The sequence below is a fragment of the Carassius carassius genome, chromosome 24 (assembly GCF_963082965.1).
Source record: "Carassius carassius chromosome 24, fCarCar2.1, whole genome shotgun sequence".
In the NCBI taxonomy this organism is placed as follows: Eukaryota; Metazoa; Chordata; class Actinopteri; order Cypriniformes; family Cyprinidae; genus Carassius; species Carassius carassius.
In genome coordinates, this window is record NC_081778.1 from 18,989,862 (window position 1) to 19,004,453 (window position 14,592).

Genomic DNA, 14,592 nt, shown 5'->3' on the forward strand with positions numbered 1-14,592 from the left:
CTTTATTTTGGAAATTAAGCGGGAAACGGACGGACTAGGGTCTTGACTGTAGTGTTTCTATTTTCAAAACAAAACAAGCCTTTGCTCAACACAAGGTTAGTAAAAACAACAGTGAAGATGTAAATAATGTAACGTGACTTTAAATAGTTGCGTTTTAGTGAATAGAGAGACCGCGCTTTGTGTAGAGGCGAGCGAGTTTAAATGTAACTGCGCATGATGCAAGCGTTAAAGCGAGTGATCTTTGTAATGAGTCGCCATCATTTATTCTCATAGTCGAAACTGTGCATATTAGTAACAAAAGAATAACTCATACCCTAATTTTGAATTATTTTTATTTTATTCAAGCAATAATCAAAATAATGTAATATTTGTGTGTATTTTGCAGTATGGACGCTCAACTGAATCCTAATAAGAAGGGCAGGGCCGGTGGGAAGGTGAGCCCAGATAGCACCACATCAAATCAGGGCCACTCCATTAGCTTTGTCCCTAGCCTCCACGTGGATGTAGACCACAGACTTGCAATAGTTCTGAAACAGTGGTCACTCAGTCCGCTGCTGGTCCATGAAAATGTCAATTTAAATTCTGGGTGAAATAAAAATCCACCTTATCGAAATTGTAAATGCACATTATTCGGTCTCGTTGCAAACGATTAATCCATGATTAATAAATGTTTTTCAACTTGGTAATTTTTATTTTAAGTTTATCAAGAAAAAAAACCCCACAAAATATAACTCAATTTGTTGGCAAAACGAATGACAGACCTTTCTCTGGTCACATATGCAGGGCTTTTCCAATTAGTCCGCTTAAACTCTGTTCCTGAAAAAATTACATTCACCTGCATTGAGTGCCCACATTTCAAAATCCAATCAACACCTAATGCATAGAACCAAGTCCTCACCTTTATTTCTTTTTTGATGATCTGTAACACTTGGATATGCGTCACACAAAATGTAAGAAAATATCTGTTGCTAATTCTGTTTCATTGCGACTTTATTTCTAATCACTTTGTTGTCTCAGTTCATTAACACAGTTGATATATTTACGGCAGCATATGTAACTGTTTGGGCCAACTAGCTAATGCACTTTCAGCTCATTTAGGTCATTAAAAGTAGATATAGGGTATAATGAATTTTGGTCATTTGTACTCTACCTAAAACTGATTATAATTGTTTTGATATACTTAGTGGTTGAATGATTTCACCCACCTGTTTTACCCATAACTCTGTCATGCCATGAAGCTGAGTTTGACTGCGGCAAACTGTCTGTTTGATGGGCTGCAGTTTTATGTAAAGGGATCCCCCCTTTTTTGCCTATTGTAGTCAGCTTCATCAATCATCTGTTAGTATACAGATCTTCCAGCAAAATGAGCCGATAAATCGGTGATCACTCTGTGACCAACTGTAGTTGGCATAGTGTTGGAGAATTGACACATTTCTCATGCCTCAAATAGTAAGTCTCTAAAAGTTTAATACCAAAATGGTATTAATCTCTGCCACTGATGTCTGTGAAGGTTAAGAGTATTTGCAGGATCATGTGGTATCTGAAACCAAAATAATTACATGACTATTAGAGTATTAATTAAGGGAAATAGATAAGTCAACACGTTTTCATAGCAGGCCTGTGTATTTTCCTAAAATGGCTTAAATGTACAGTGACTTTCAAAAGTTAGGGGTCAAACTTTTTTATTCACTTATTTATTTTTTGAAAGAAATAGCCTTAAAGACATTTATAATGTTACGAAAGATTTTGTCATTGAATAAATGCTGTTCTTTTAAACCATTTAATTATCAGAGAATCCTGGAAAATATCACTGTTTATACACGCACAAAACATTGAAAAGAAATGTTTCTTGACCCAATCAACATATTAGAATGAATTTGATGGATCATGTGACAATGAAGACTGAAGTAATAGCTGTTAAAATTTTTACTTTGCCATCACAAGAATAAATTACATTTTAAAATATATAAAAACAGAAAAGTTATTTTTGATTTTATTTCACAATATTACTGTTTATGCTGTGTTTTGGTTAAAAAAAAAAAAAAACGACCCCAAACTTTCGAAAGGTACACTTTTTTTCATGTCCATAGTCTGTCACTGACTTGACACAGTGCTACATTTGACCTGTAAAAGACATTAAAGGTAAAAAAACAACATTGTTTGAAAACAGAATGTAACTTGCAAAACATGTTACTCTATCGTCCCATATATTCTCTTTTCAGCTTAATAGAACTTAATTCTTGGGGAGATTAATAAAGAACAGTTGTTCTTCTAGCATGAGAGTGTCTGGTGAAGAGACACTATGTGTCTTCGTGTCCAAGGACTTTCACCCTCTACTTTTGAAGTGGAGAGGAGAATTTAAGTGGAGGAGGAAAGCGGACTCTGCTCTTCAGCTCCGGTGCTGTTATATCTCTCTAATTCCTCTCTGTTTCTCTCCCCCACCAACGATTTTATTTGTCGTCTGTGATAGAAAAAGCAGCAGCTCTTCAGTGGTGACATAGGTAAGTTCTGCCCTTCAGCTGTGCCTGGCCTTGGTAATGTTATTGCCATGTGCCACTTCTGGGTGTTTCAGAGCTTTAACCCTGAACACAACACACAAGCACAGCTCTCAAACTAGCACCTTTTTCAGACCAGTGCTTTGCACTATTTGAACTGTGGTGTGCTGAACAACATTAGAAACATCAACGCTGAGCTCCTTCGAGCAACATTAGAAAAATCGAGACCTGTTCTCGCCATGTGCTTCAGGGTAAGATCCATGTATATTAGGAGGTTGGGTATCCCACCTTTTATCCCTGTATTTCCGCTTAGGGTCATCTAACCATATTAATTGTTCCACTTGTGCAGGGCATGCATCAAGCTGCCAAAGAAAAGTAAACGGGAAATGCGTTATATTTAAGGTGCCTTTAGGCTCAAACTCAATTAGAACACTTACACTGCTGCAGTGTGATCGGCTGACATCTCAACCAGTGTGCTTTTGTCTGCGTACTGGATTTGTGGACAGAAAAACAGCAGGTGTCACTGCATTCATTTAAATCTGTTGAGTTTGTATATGTTGTTCAGCATTTAAGTGCAGAGAGTTGTGGCTCACTTGTCTGACCACAAATTTCCATCAAGTGTGACTGTTGCCCATATGTAGGCCTGGGGGTAACTAATGACTGGGTGCTTGAAGCACTCTGCTAGTTTTGTTTTTGGGATCCAGTAACAACTTGGTACTGTTTCAGTAGAGTGGGAACGCTGTCATCTGTGCTTTAAGTCCAGGTTCACAATGCTTGTCCATGTCCTTCTTGATTTTACTGATTTATGTGTGTTTCATCAGTCTTCACCTCCAAGAATGGATCCATCCAGACTATACCCTGTCTGAACAAAAAGCTCAAATCAGTCACTGATGCTGTTATTGGTGAGTAATGATCTATATTTTATTACCACTATATAAATGTAGGCTACAGGTTTAAAATAAAGCATCACATTTTTATTGATCCCTTACTCTAATGACATAAAATATGAGTCGCTTAAAATTCCTTAAGTTCCTTAATGTTTTTTGGGAGTCTTCTACAATAGCTTTACATGCATGCAAGGTCAAAAAGCTCAAATATGCATTTAATATTACATAATTTTTCAATGATTTGTTCAAAGTAGTTCTAAAGGGTTCAGTCTCTCTAAACCCATCCTTTCCATGAGTGCATTCAGCTCTGATTGGTCAGATGGCCCAGTCCGTAGTGATTGGTCCACTGCGTACAGCATGCGACAGAAACAATATGCCCATTGCAATAGCTCCATATTTTGAATGCTCAATAGAAAATATAAACATCAATTATTAATCATAATTACATGTTGTGTTCAGTGGAAACAGCTAGTCCAAAGAAACTGTGTACTGAGCCATCTTTCAAAAGAAAGCGTTTTGTGAATCCCGTGTTGAACTGCCGAGATTAAAGAAGCAGGAATCAGTAAAATGACTGGAACACAAAAAAGAATGGGGTTGTACTGCTGTGGTTCAACAGAAATAAATAAATAAAATAATTTGGCTGTAAATTCTTCAAATTTACTTCGGAGTAAATTCTTTCTTTTGGGAGACTTTCGGCTTTACAACTTTGCAGATTGTTTATATTCATTAACAGCTAAAGTGCACACTGCATGAAAATGCTATAATAGGGGCACTTTAATCAACAGTGTTCACAAACGTCCAAAATCAATGTTTCGATAAATGCTGATGATCACTGCTTTTTATTTTATTTGAAAATTGTCTAATGAAAATACATCAATTGTTTAAACTCTCATCCCTGTTTCTGTTTTTGTGATGTTTTAAATTGTATAATTTTATAATTATTTTGCTCCCTCAAATAGCTTCTATATGCTTTAAGATGATTTATGTTTAAATATACATGTGCTTTGTGTTCATAGGCCTGCAGTACATATGGGAGTATAGAAGCCCATCGAAGTCGGTTCCACCCCATTACCAGTGTAAACTGTGTAAAGTTCAACGGCTGCAGAATGAAATGGCTGCTCACATCACTGGCTGGAAGCACAGCTTCAGATACTTGGTATGATTTTCAAAATCACAATTATTCCTGATAGATATCACAGATTATCTCTGTCTATGCTTTTGATATAAAAAAGCCACCATATTGTGTTGGTTTGTTTTTGGAATACAGAAGCAGAACCACAAAGACAAGGTTCCCCATGAGGAAGAGGATGCACTTAAAGATCCATCCATCAGGAAAGCCATTAAAGCTGCTGCTGCTGAAGTGGAAAAAGCTGAGGGAAGAGGTCAAATCAAGGTGAAAGACTAAATGCTGATGTGCTCTAAATATTTTAAGCCTCACGCTAGTACTTTTTAATAACATGTTCTTGTCTTTTTCTTTTACTTTCAGACTGTCCTAAAGGAGCCATTTGAGGTTATGGCATTTCAGGACATGAGTAAGTCAGTTGTCTTCTGTCATAAATCATCCAGTCTACAGTAGAGATCAAAATTAGAGACCAATATGTAAATACTTGATTTTTTTTCTGACATATTGTTAATCTTCATCACTCAAAATTTGACCTTTCATTAAAGTTGTCCTAAATCCAAAATGTGTTTTTGTTTTAGGACAACTTTGATTAACTTTTTTTGATCCACTTCAAATGTTGACTACAATAGCAGTAGACGCTTTTTGCAGTATAAAGGTTAATGATTAATTGATTGTTAATTTAAACAACGATTGAGCATGAAAATGATAGAAAATTGACAGCCCTAGTTTAGATCAGGACTCTGGGCCGTCCATTTCATTATTTCCTTTTAATGTTATTAGCTTCAATTAAGTGGTTTACCCATTTTGCAGAGGGAGCATTGTCTTGCATGAAAATTGCATGCTGATTGGGAGATGCTTGCAGGGAAGGAACCGTATGTCGAAGGAGGTTCTGATAAACATTTACATTGACCCTGCCATGTAGCTGTATAAAGGCCAAAGTATACCCAGGCTTTAAGAGGCCCAACTCCTGCTGCACCAAAACACCAAACCAAGATACTTACTCCTTTACCTTTCACTGGCTTCTTTACGCACTCGGGCTTAAATAGAGGGGTGTTGCCAGTTAAACAGGGTTTGTCATATAATTAATGAAATTAGCTCAAGGTGCCTATTTAACACCAGTAACTTGGAGGTATCTGTAAGTCTTCTCTAATTTTGATCAGTGTTATCTTTCAAAATCTTATTTAGTTTTTTTTTATGCCGTTTTTATACAAATAAATGTATGGAATATGATTAAAAAACTGCCCTTCTACTCCTTTTAGGATAATTTCTAATAGTACTGACTAAGCATTGACCTTGAAATTTAGGAAATTGTAGGTTGTTCTCTAATTTCGATATCCACCGTACTCCCCATGAATAAATTCCCACCTTGTAGTTTTTCTCATTGAATATCCTGGTTCACTTGGAAAGACATTTTCTAATGGAAGTAAAGCTGGTTGCTAAAAACCCTAAAAGCCCGGCTCTGGTATAACAGTGTTATCAACTGACCCTTACCTTTCTCACACACATGCAATTGTCAAAATAATGCATTAGCAAGACATCTTTATGTTCAGGCCTTATCTTGGTTACAATAACACCCCTGTACTAAGTAGATACGTGTTTTTATAATTATTGTAAAAAAATATTAGTGCATATTTACCCAGTGTAGACTACTAAACCAAAAGCAAACCAGCTCCAGCTGGTATTTCTTCCCATTCCTCTCCATCTGCATCCCAGAGCTGTTTAATATCCGTGACCTTCCAGTTCCTGGAACCAACTCAAACTTTCAAGCTGGACTCAGACCTCCTAAATATATAAGAAATTTGGCTAATATCTGTTCTCCATGACTTTAGCATAAACATGAACAAAATTTCTAGAATTAAAAGCTGATCTTTAGTTTTAAAGGGATACTCCACCCCAAAATAAACATTTTGTCATTAATCACTTAAACCAAGTAAATTACACTGTCAAGGTCCAGAATGGTATGAAAGACATCGTCAAAATAGTCCTGATCTCAAAATAGACTGATCTGCCATCAGTCAAAACATACTAACTGTTTTTGGCTGCACAGATGAGCACAGAACACTGTTTAGATTCCCAGCCTCAGAGGAGACAAGAGAGCATTGAATTTATTGATTTATTTACTGTATATTGCTGCTACCACATAGATCTAAAACATTCACAGACGTAACCAAATGTTTTTGTAACTCATGTGTTTGTAACAAACTTGTGTGAATGAGAACTTAGTTTAGTACTTGCATGCTGTGTTAGCCGCTTTTTCCATGTGCTTCTGATGTGTGCTCTCAGAAAACCCCATATCAGAAGTTTAAACTAATATGGTTTAAAACGCATGATTTCACTGTGATAAACATGATAATCTGAATCAAAAGAGATGTTTTAGCAGGTCTGAGCTGTAATGACTCTGCTCTATTCTGGAAAAGCAAGGTGGAGAGCAGCAGCTCATTTGCATTTAAAGAGACAACGTGTTTTTTTTTTTCAAGATGGGTATTTTCAAAATTATATAATAAATTATTTGTGGGGTATTTTGAGCTGAAACTTTAAAGACACATTCTGGGGACAACAGAGACGTATTACATAATGTAAAAATAGGCATAATGTCACCTTTAAAAGAAACAGCAGTTTGCAATATGAAGCAGCAAAACGAGCTGTTTTGTACAGCTAAAAATAGCTAGAAGCGGGTGACACTGGAAGCCAGACATGTATTTATATTAAGTTAAATAGTTAAATGTAAAACAACTTCAAAATCTTGAATAAGTCAAACGTTCTTAAAAAAATCGCCCAGCCCTACCCAGCCAGTTACTTACCTAATGTTTTTTTTTTTTTTTCTTAGAGTCCGCACAACCCAATCCAGCATTTGCAGGAGCTGCTAGTTTTCCTGGGCCACCTCCCAGAGGGTTAAAACAAGGTTAGTGTCTAACAAGTGTATTTGTTTGTGTTAATTGAAGTGAACTATCTAGAAAAGTAACTGATTTGAAATGTATAGTTGCTTGACTTTTTTCACACATCCTCAGGTGGTCCATATGGAGGTCCCATGTACATGGGGGATTTCACACCCCGGGGTGGCATGATGCCTGATTTTTCCCCTGGCATGCGTGGTGGTATGGATGAACCCCCCATGAGGAGAGGTTACTCTGATATGGGAGAGTTCAGAAGCCCAGGTCGCTATGGCAACAACATGTCTGGACCAGACAGGGGAATGATGGAAACAGACAACATGCAACATTTCTCTGACGATGGACCCATGCGCATGGGCCCAGATGGCTTTGGGCCTCGCCAGCGTAATGAGGGCAGGGGCAGACCTTTCCCTAATGACATGTCCATGAACAGCAGTAGTGACCAATTGTTAGGACATGGCCCTAAAGGCCCGGAGAACAATAGCCTCCCTGCAACCCTGCTCAAATATCTGGTACTACTCTCTTTTTGAATAACAGTGCTTGTTGAAGCACTTCATGTGTTTATATTATCAGCCATTTGGAATTTGTGTGTTTCTGTTTCATTATTAGGACTCTTTTCGTATTGAAAACGAGGACGATGCTCAGATTGTCTTGAAGGTCACACAGAAGCTCACAGATGTTCTGATGGAGTATCGCCTCAGAAGTATTTCAGCGGTAAAGGCTCTCATTTATACTCTACATTTATTGTTATATTTAATTTTTATTATTATTGCTATATATTAAATCATATTTACTAGCTCAGATCAAACTCAAGAATTTAATTGGAATTTTAAATGCAACTAATTATTAATGCCACACAATCCTGTTCAATATATGAAAATATGTGATTGTAGAATATCAGTTGTTCCAGAGTGCCATGTAATAGAAACATACGATTAGCCTGTATTTCTGTATTAGATTCACAAGATAGGGATGGACATTTTCTGTTAATTTTCCCAACCGACAACCATTACTTGTTATCCGAACATTAACCCTTAACTGATAAGATTAGAACAATATATTATTATTAAATAAGAACTGAATGGATGAATGTTTGTGTATTAAAAAAAACTAAAAACTGATAGTATTAATGTAATTTTTTTTTCTTTTGGTTAACGGTTAAACTGTAAATATGAACATCCCTATTATTAGAGCCAAAACACAATTTAAATTTTGTACTTTTAGTTTGTATCGTTTGTATCATGTAAACAAACGTTTTAAACAGATTCAAGTGCAAAGTAATTATAAAGATCAATAGGCAACACTTTACAATAAGGTCTCATTAAGTTTAGGTTATTAACCTTAGTTAATAAATTAATATTAACAGTGAGCAATAGATACATTTGTTGCAGAAGTTATTATTCTTTGTTTAAAAAAACTGTTAGTTCATGTTAGCTCTGATCCATTAAATAATAAAGTTACAGCTTTAGATTTTAATTACGTGCTATTAAATGTTTAAATTAACTAAGATTAATAAATGCTAGAATAATCTTTCATTGGCAGTTTAACTAACTAATGGAGCCTTAATGTAAAGTGTGACCAAACAATAAAGAATCAAATAGTGACACCATAGTGAATACAAAAATCTGAATGACTGTTTTAATTGAATTAAATACTGTTCAGAAACAAAGTAGCACTGCTGTTTTTTTTACGGGGTTATGGCTGCATTTCTGCTCTTCTTACCATGCTCTGCTGTCAGAGTTAATGTGCATTTTCATTCAGTGAGTCTCCTTCACACATTCCTCCATGCACTTCTTATCTGTGTTGGGTTTGTTTACATCAGTGCATGGCCCTCTTTTACGCAGCATACAGTGGTGTTGTGCATTTAAACCAGCTGATTGGAAAAGTATTCTTAAAATGCATCCAAAAAATCGGCATCATTTGTAATAAATAATTATTCACTGTATTTTGACGTGCCCACGATAACAATATAGTGCATGTTAATTAGCGTGAATGAATCAACCTGAATACTGGCCCATGACTAGTATAAACAATAAGGAGTCAAGGAAACTGATTGCAGATTTGTTTTCTGCAAACATTTCTAACACAGGAAGTGGATTATATGCTTTATTTACTTCCTATGGTGAGGTTTTTATTGAAGGCTTCAGCAATCTCAAACATGTTTCACTAGGTTACTTCTAAAAATAAGGTTGTATAAATAATTTCTAGTGGCAAAAGTATAAAAGCTATGTGTCACATGACTAGCAGTGTCTCCGAATTATTTTTTACAGGCTTGATTTAGTTTTGAATTTGAATTGTTTTTAGGTGCCCAGTGTGAAGCCCCTGCCCCCCATGAACTACTCATCCTCATGTCTTCAACCCAACTCTAAGGACAGATTCTCAAGCAGCATGCCAGGTATTGCACACTTGAGATGATTTTTTTTGTTAGTTTGACTCTACTATTGCTAGTAAATGGTGTGATAAATGGACCAAATTAAATAAGTACCTCTTATTTGTAGGGATGGGACGGTATGAAAATTTAATATCACGATTATAGTGACTAAAATTATCACGATTATCAATATTATCACGGTTTTGTTGAAACGAGATGAAAGTCTTCAAAAATAGTTGATGCTCACACTGAAAACATTTTAGCAAGTTTTATATTTAATAATCAACAAACAACTAATAAAACAAGCAACTCTATGCACTTAATTTAAAGAAAGATTAAATTCTGTGGCATTTCCTTCCTTACAATGAAAAGTGTAGAAGCATAGAAAAGCATAGAAAAGTCACTGACTTTCGCCATTCCTTCTCGAAAAAAAAACAAAAAAAACATTGTGCGCTGCGCTTGCGTCAGACTGTTGCTGACTGGACATGATTTAATAGTGAGTTATTAAAACCGCGATAATCAAACACGGTTTTAATGATAATTCATTTTTAAACGATATTACTAACCTTCAGCACATTTTATCATGGTTATCAATAAAACCGGTTATCGTCCCATCCCTACTTACTTGTAAAGCATTTGCTTTGCTGGAACACCAGAAATATGCATTATTACATGTTATATAATATTTGTGTGGAATTTCCAGTATCATGACTATTAATGTAATATTAAATTACTCATTGTGCTTAGTTAAGCTGCCCACACCTGCTTCTGAATCTTTTCATATCCAACTATCATCTGGAACATTTGGTATCGCCTCTATTACAAGACAGATGTTGCCGTGTTTTTTTTTAATGCTTACTCTGCCCAAAATATAAGGGCAAAATAAGTTTAGATTTGGAGAATTTTGACTTTAAGCAGTGTGAAAACAGAACCGAGGCCATTGATTCTAAATCTGCCTCTTAGGCCTTGAGTCCACCAAAGCGTTTTGATCCGAGAGCTGAAGAATGTTCAACTTTAGTAGTCAGCCATCCAATCACAGTGGAGGATGAACAGGACAAATTCAACAGTCACATCAAGCGCTCACAGAATTTTCAGCAAAGCGCCTTGCATTTTCGGCTGACTAAATCCTGGTGTAGGAAAATTTACAGTTAAAACCCAAGGACCGGGTATGATGAATGAAGACCAGGGCCTGTATTCTTAAAACTTCTAAGAATCCTCTCAGAAAGCTCCTAATTTAGCTTAATTTCTACGTAGGAGTCTTCAGGACCAATCTGAGAGCAACTCTAAGCAAGGAAAATACAAAAACTTCAATCTTGAAGACTATGAATGGCTGGTTGTCCAAGAAGGGGTGGAAAAAAAGTGTTTTAGTTTCAGTGTTTTACTCAGAACATTTAGGTTTTTTAATGTCTAAGTGAAAGAATAAAGCTGCAAATGCTACAAGTATAAGTGCCTCGTCCAATTGGGAGGTGTGCGTGCAGTCAGTGGTGGCTCCTGATGCAGAGCCAGGCAAAAGTAGAAACAGGGCTTAAAAATGCTTTGGTGGACACTGCCATGCAAAAGATGGCCGCAGTAAGACAAAAATATGCTTTTATTGGGGAACATTTATTTGTTCTAATGCTGGTGATCGTTTCAACCCTTCTCTTCTAGAAATAGAGATGAGCATAGAGGCTGGTAACAAATTAGCAGAAATAAGCAACATTTATGTTCCCATTTAAACAATTTGTCATATTGTGAATTGTGAATGCTTAAAGTTCATTTTTAATTAGACTGCACTACCTTGACAGGTCCGTCAAGATTCTACAACTGATCATTCATCTGATGGATTCAGTCAAGACTTGGAAGCAAACTGCTTTGCCTGTTTTTCATATGGCTTTGACTTCATTTAGTTTTTTTGGCTGCTTTTTTTTGTTGTTGTTTTTTTACAGTATATACATAGGTAGACTTATTTTAAATGTTTTGTTTTTTCCCTTTCTCTTTTGACTGAAGAAACAGATTTGAAGCAGCACTATTTTAGTGAGTGATTAAACAGTCTTTAAGCGAAGTCAGTGAAATCCGCAATGTGACTGCTTGTTTCTAAAGGTATTATGACATAATGTTAAAAATAAATTCATCGTTCCTTACAGAAGTTTTTTTCTCATGTATGATTTGTGGGTACAGTTTCTATATCCTTGAACATGTCCATACTTTAACCAGATTGAAAGTTTGTACAAAACATCTCCTTATCTTTTAGCATCTGCATTGTCTTACAAAGCTCACTGTTCTCCAGTAGAATTTAGGCTATTCATTTGCTCTTCAATGAACTCCTGATATTCATAGCTTACTCACACTGGGAGATTTGCACAGTGACGCTGATCTAACAATATTGATCAAAAGAAGCATGCTCAATATTTTAATTTAATTGGGGTTCTACTTGAATACTCATGTAGGGCACTTTTCATTCTCCCAACAAACTGCCCATGAATTAGTGCAGTACCATCTGCACAAATGATAGTAATTCAGTGTTATTCTGCCTCGGCCTTGACTGCTCTCATTATAGCTTTATTCATTAAGAAATTTATTTAAGAAAAACAATGGTATGCTGCTGTTGATCATATGGATTTCATAAGCAGTTCTTTTGAAGAAGTGGAACCCTGGATCCACGGCGGCTCTATACAGTGGGGAAAATATTTATTTCATTTCATTTCATGCTAAGTATACTAGAAATACATTTACATATTTATGTACTTAATAAAAATACCCTGCACTAATCTGGTATACTTAAAGTCTGCTAAATTGGAACAATTTTCAATTTTGTACTTAATGCACTTGTGCAAATAAAAATATAAAGTATAAGTGGAATTATTGCAAGTATACCTTAGGTACACCTTAAGGCCCAATCCCAATTCTACCGCTTAGCCCTTCCCCTGTCTCGACAAAGAGTATAGAAGCCCAAGAGGCGAAACTCAATAGAATGCTCCATAGCAACAGTTGCCCCCATGACGTGACGTCACGGCCGCCATTATGGACTGAAAACTGAAGGAAAACGCCGAGAAATAATGGGAGTCAATGGCACTGAAAAACTTAACATAACAAATACTTAACAGAACTTAATTTTTTTCTGGCCGTCATATCTAAATATGAAAACAATTTAAAATACATTAATGAGGATGACCGATGTTAAATGACAAAATATATGTCTATGTGTTGGTTATGCATGGCCTAATTACCCTTAGGAAAATAGTATTTTGGGACAAAATATTACTATGGAAGTACTATAAGACTACTATAGAAATACTATAGTGGCTCTAGGATATTATAGAGGTATTACAGAACATAAAATACTTCTGTGATGTTCTGTAATACCTCTATAATATTTTAAAGCTGCTATAGTATTTCTATAGTAGTCTTATCGTACTTCTGTAGTATGTCCCAGATTACTAGGCCTAGTATTCCTATTAGATTACTATAATATTTTGATTCCTATATAAGATTCCTATAGCACTTTTTTGTAAGGGTATGTCCCCCACCGAATCGGCTTCATTAGCCTACCACTTACGGTTAGCAAAGATACAATTATAAAATTATTGCAAACCTTTAATCTATCAATATTTATGTTCTATTATGCATTTTCCTTGTTATATGAATAACATAAATTCATGAAATAATATATAGAGGCAGACACACAGTAATGAGATTTATTCAAATGTTGATTTTGACATTAGTGAACATCACCATCACCATATATATGATTTGGAAAAATAAATAAAATTATAAATGAGCATTTCTAAAGACAGTTCACCTTTAACAAGAATATCACAAAAATATGAACAACTTGTTTTTCAACATCTTCAGTGAAAGTGCACACAGTGAACGTTTCAATGGCAAGAACAAAAACAATCTGTGAATGTCCTATTACAGGCGGAAAGGTACAAAACAAAGATGTGCAATCTAGCAAGTGCACACATGAACTATAAACAGTACTAAAATGGAAGTGGTGCCATAAGATCTCGGTAATTAATCGGACACCACCATCTATTTTGTGTGCATTTGTGTATGAGAAGTTTGTTTGTATTTTTTTTCTGTGTGAGAGAAGAGGCATTGACATAGAATGGAAGCATTAGTCAAAAAGGTGTACAGTCGTGGCCAAAAGTTTTGAGAATTACATAAATATTGGAAATTGGAAAAGTTGCTGCTTAAGTTTTTATAATAGCAATTTGCATATACTCCAGAATGTTATGAAGAGTGATCAGATGAATTGCATAGTCCTTCTTTGCCATGAAAATTAACTTAATCCCAAAAAAACCTTTCCACTGCATTTCATTGCTGTCATTAAAGGACCTGCTGAGATCATTTCAGTAATCGTCTTGTTAACTCAGGTGAGAATGTTGACGAGCACAAGGCTGGAGATCAGGCTGATTGGGTTAGAATGGCAGACTTGACATGTTAAAAGGAGGGTGATGCTTGAAATCATTGTTCTTCCATTGTTAACCATGGTGACCTGCAGAAACGCATGCAGCCATCATTGCGTTGCATAAAAATGGCTTCACAGGCAAGAATATTGTGGCTACTAAGATTGCACCTAAATCAACAATGTATAGGATCATCAAGAACTTCAAGGGAAAGAGGTTCAATTCTTGTAAAGAAGGCTTTAGGGCATCCAAGAAAGTCCAGCAAGCACCAGGATCGTCTCCTAAAGAGGATTCAGCTGCGGGATCGGAGTGCCACCAGTGCAGAGCTTGCTCAGGAATGGCAGCAGGCAGGTGTGAGCGCATCTGCACGCACAGTGAGGAGAAGACTTTTGGAAGATGGCCTGGTGTCAAGAAGGGCAACAAAGAAGCCACTTCTC

At 36.0% G+C, this 14,592-nt stretch overlaps 1 protein-coding gene across 1 annotated transcript; it reads left to right on the forward strand.

Moving 5' to 3' along the window:
* LOC132103094 (uncharacterized) lies at nt 1-11,892 on the forward strand. The gene is made up of 12 exons (XM_059507915.1): nt 1-95; nt 386-434; nt 2,471-2,501; nt 3,317-3,397; nt 4,399-4,538; nt 4,650-4,775; nt 4,869-4,914; nt 7,333-7,407; nt 7,514-7,908; nt 8,006-8,110; nt 9,701-9,791; nt 11,552-11,892. Exons 2-12 carry the CDS (start codon nt 387-389, stop codon nt 11,572-11,574), a joined length of 1,161 nt encoding a protein of 386 aa, XP_059363898.1. The 5' UTR covers nt 1-95; nt 386; the 3' UTR covers nt 11,575-11,892.
* The last annotated feature ends 2,700 nt before the right edge of the window (nt 11,893-14,592 follow it).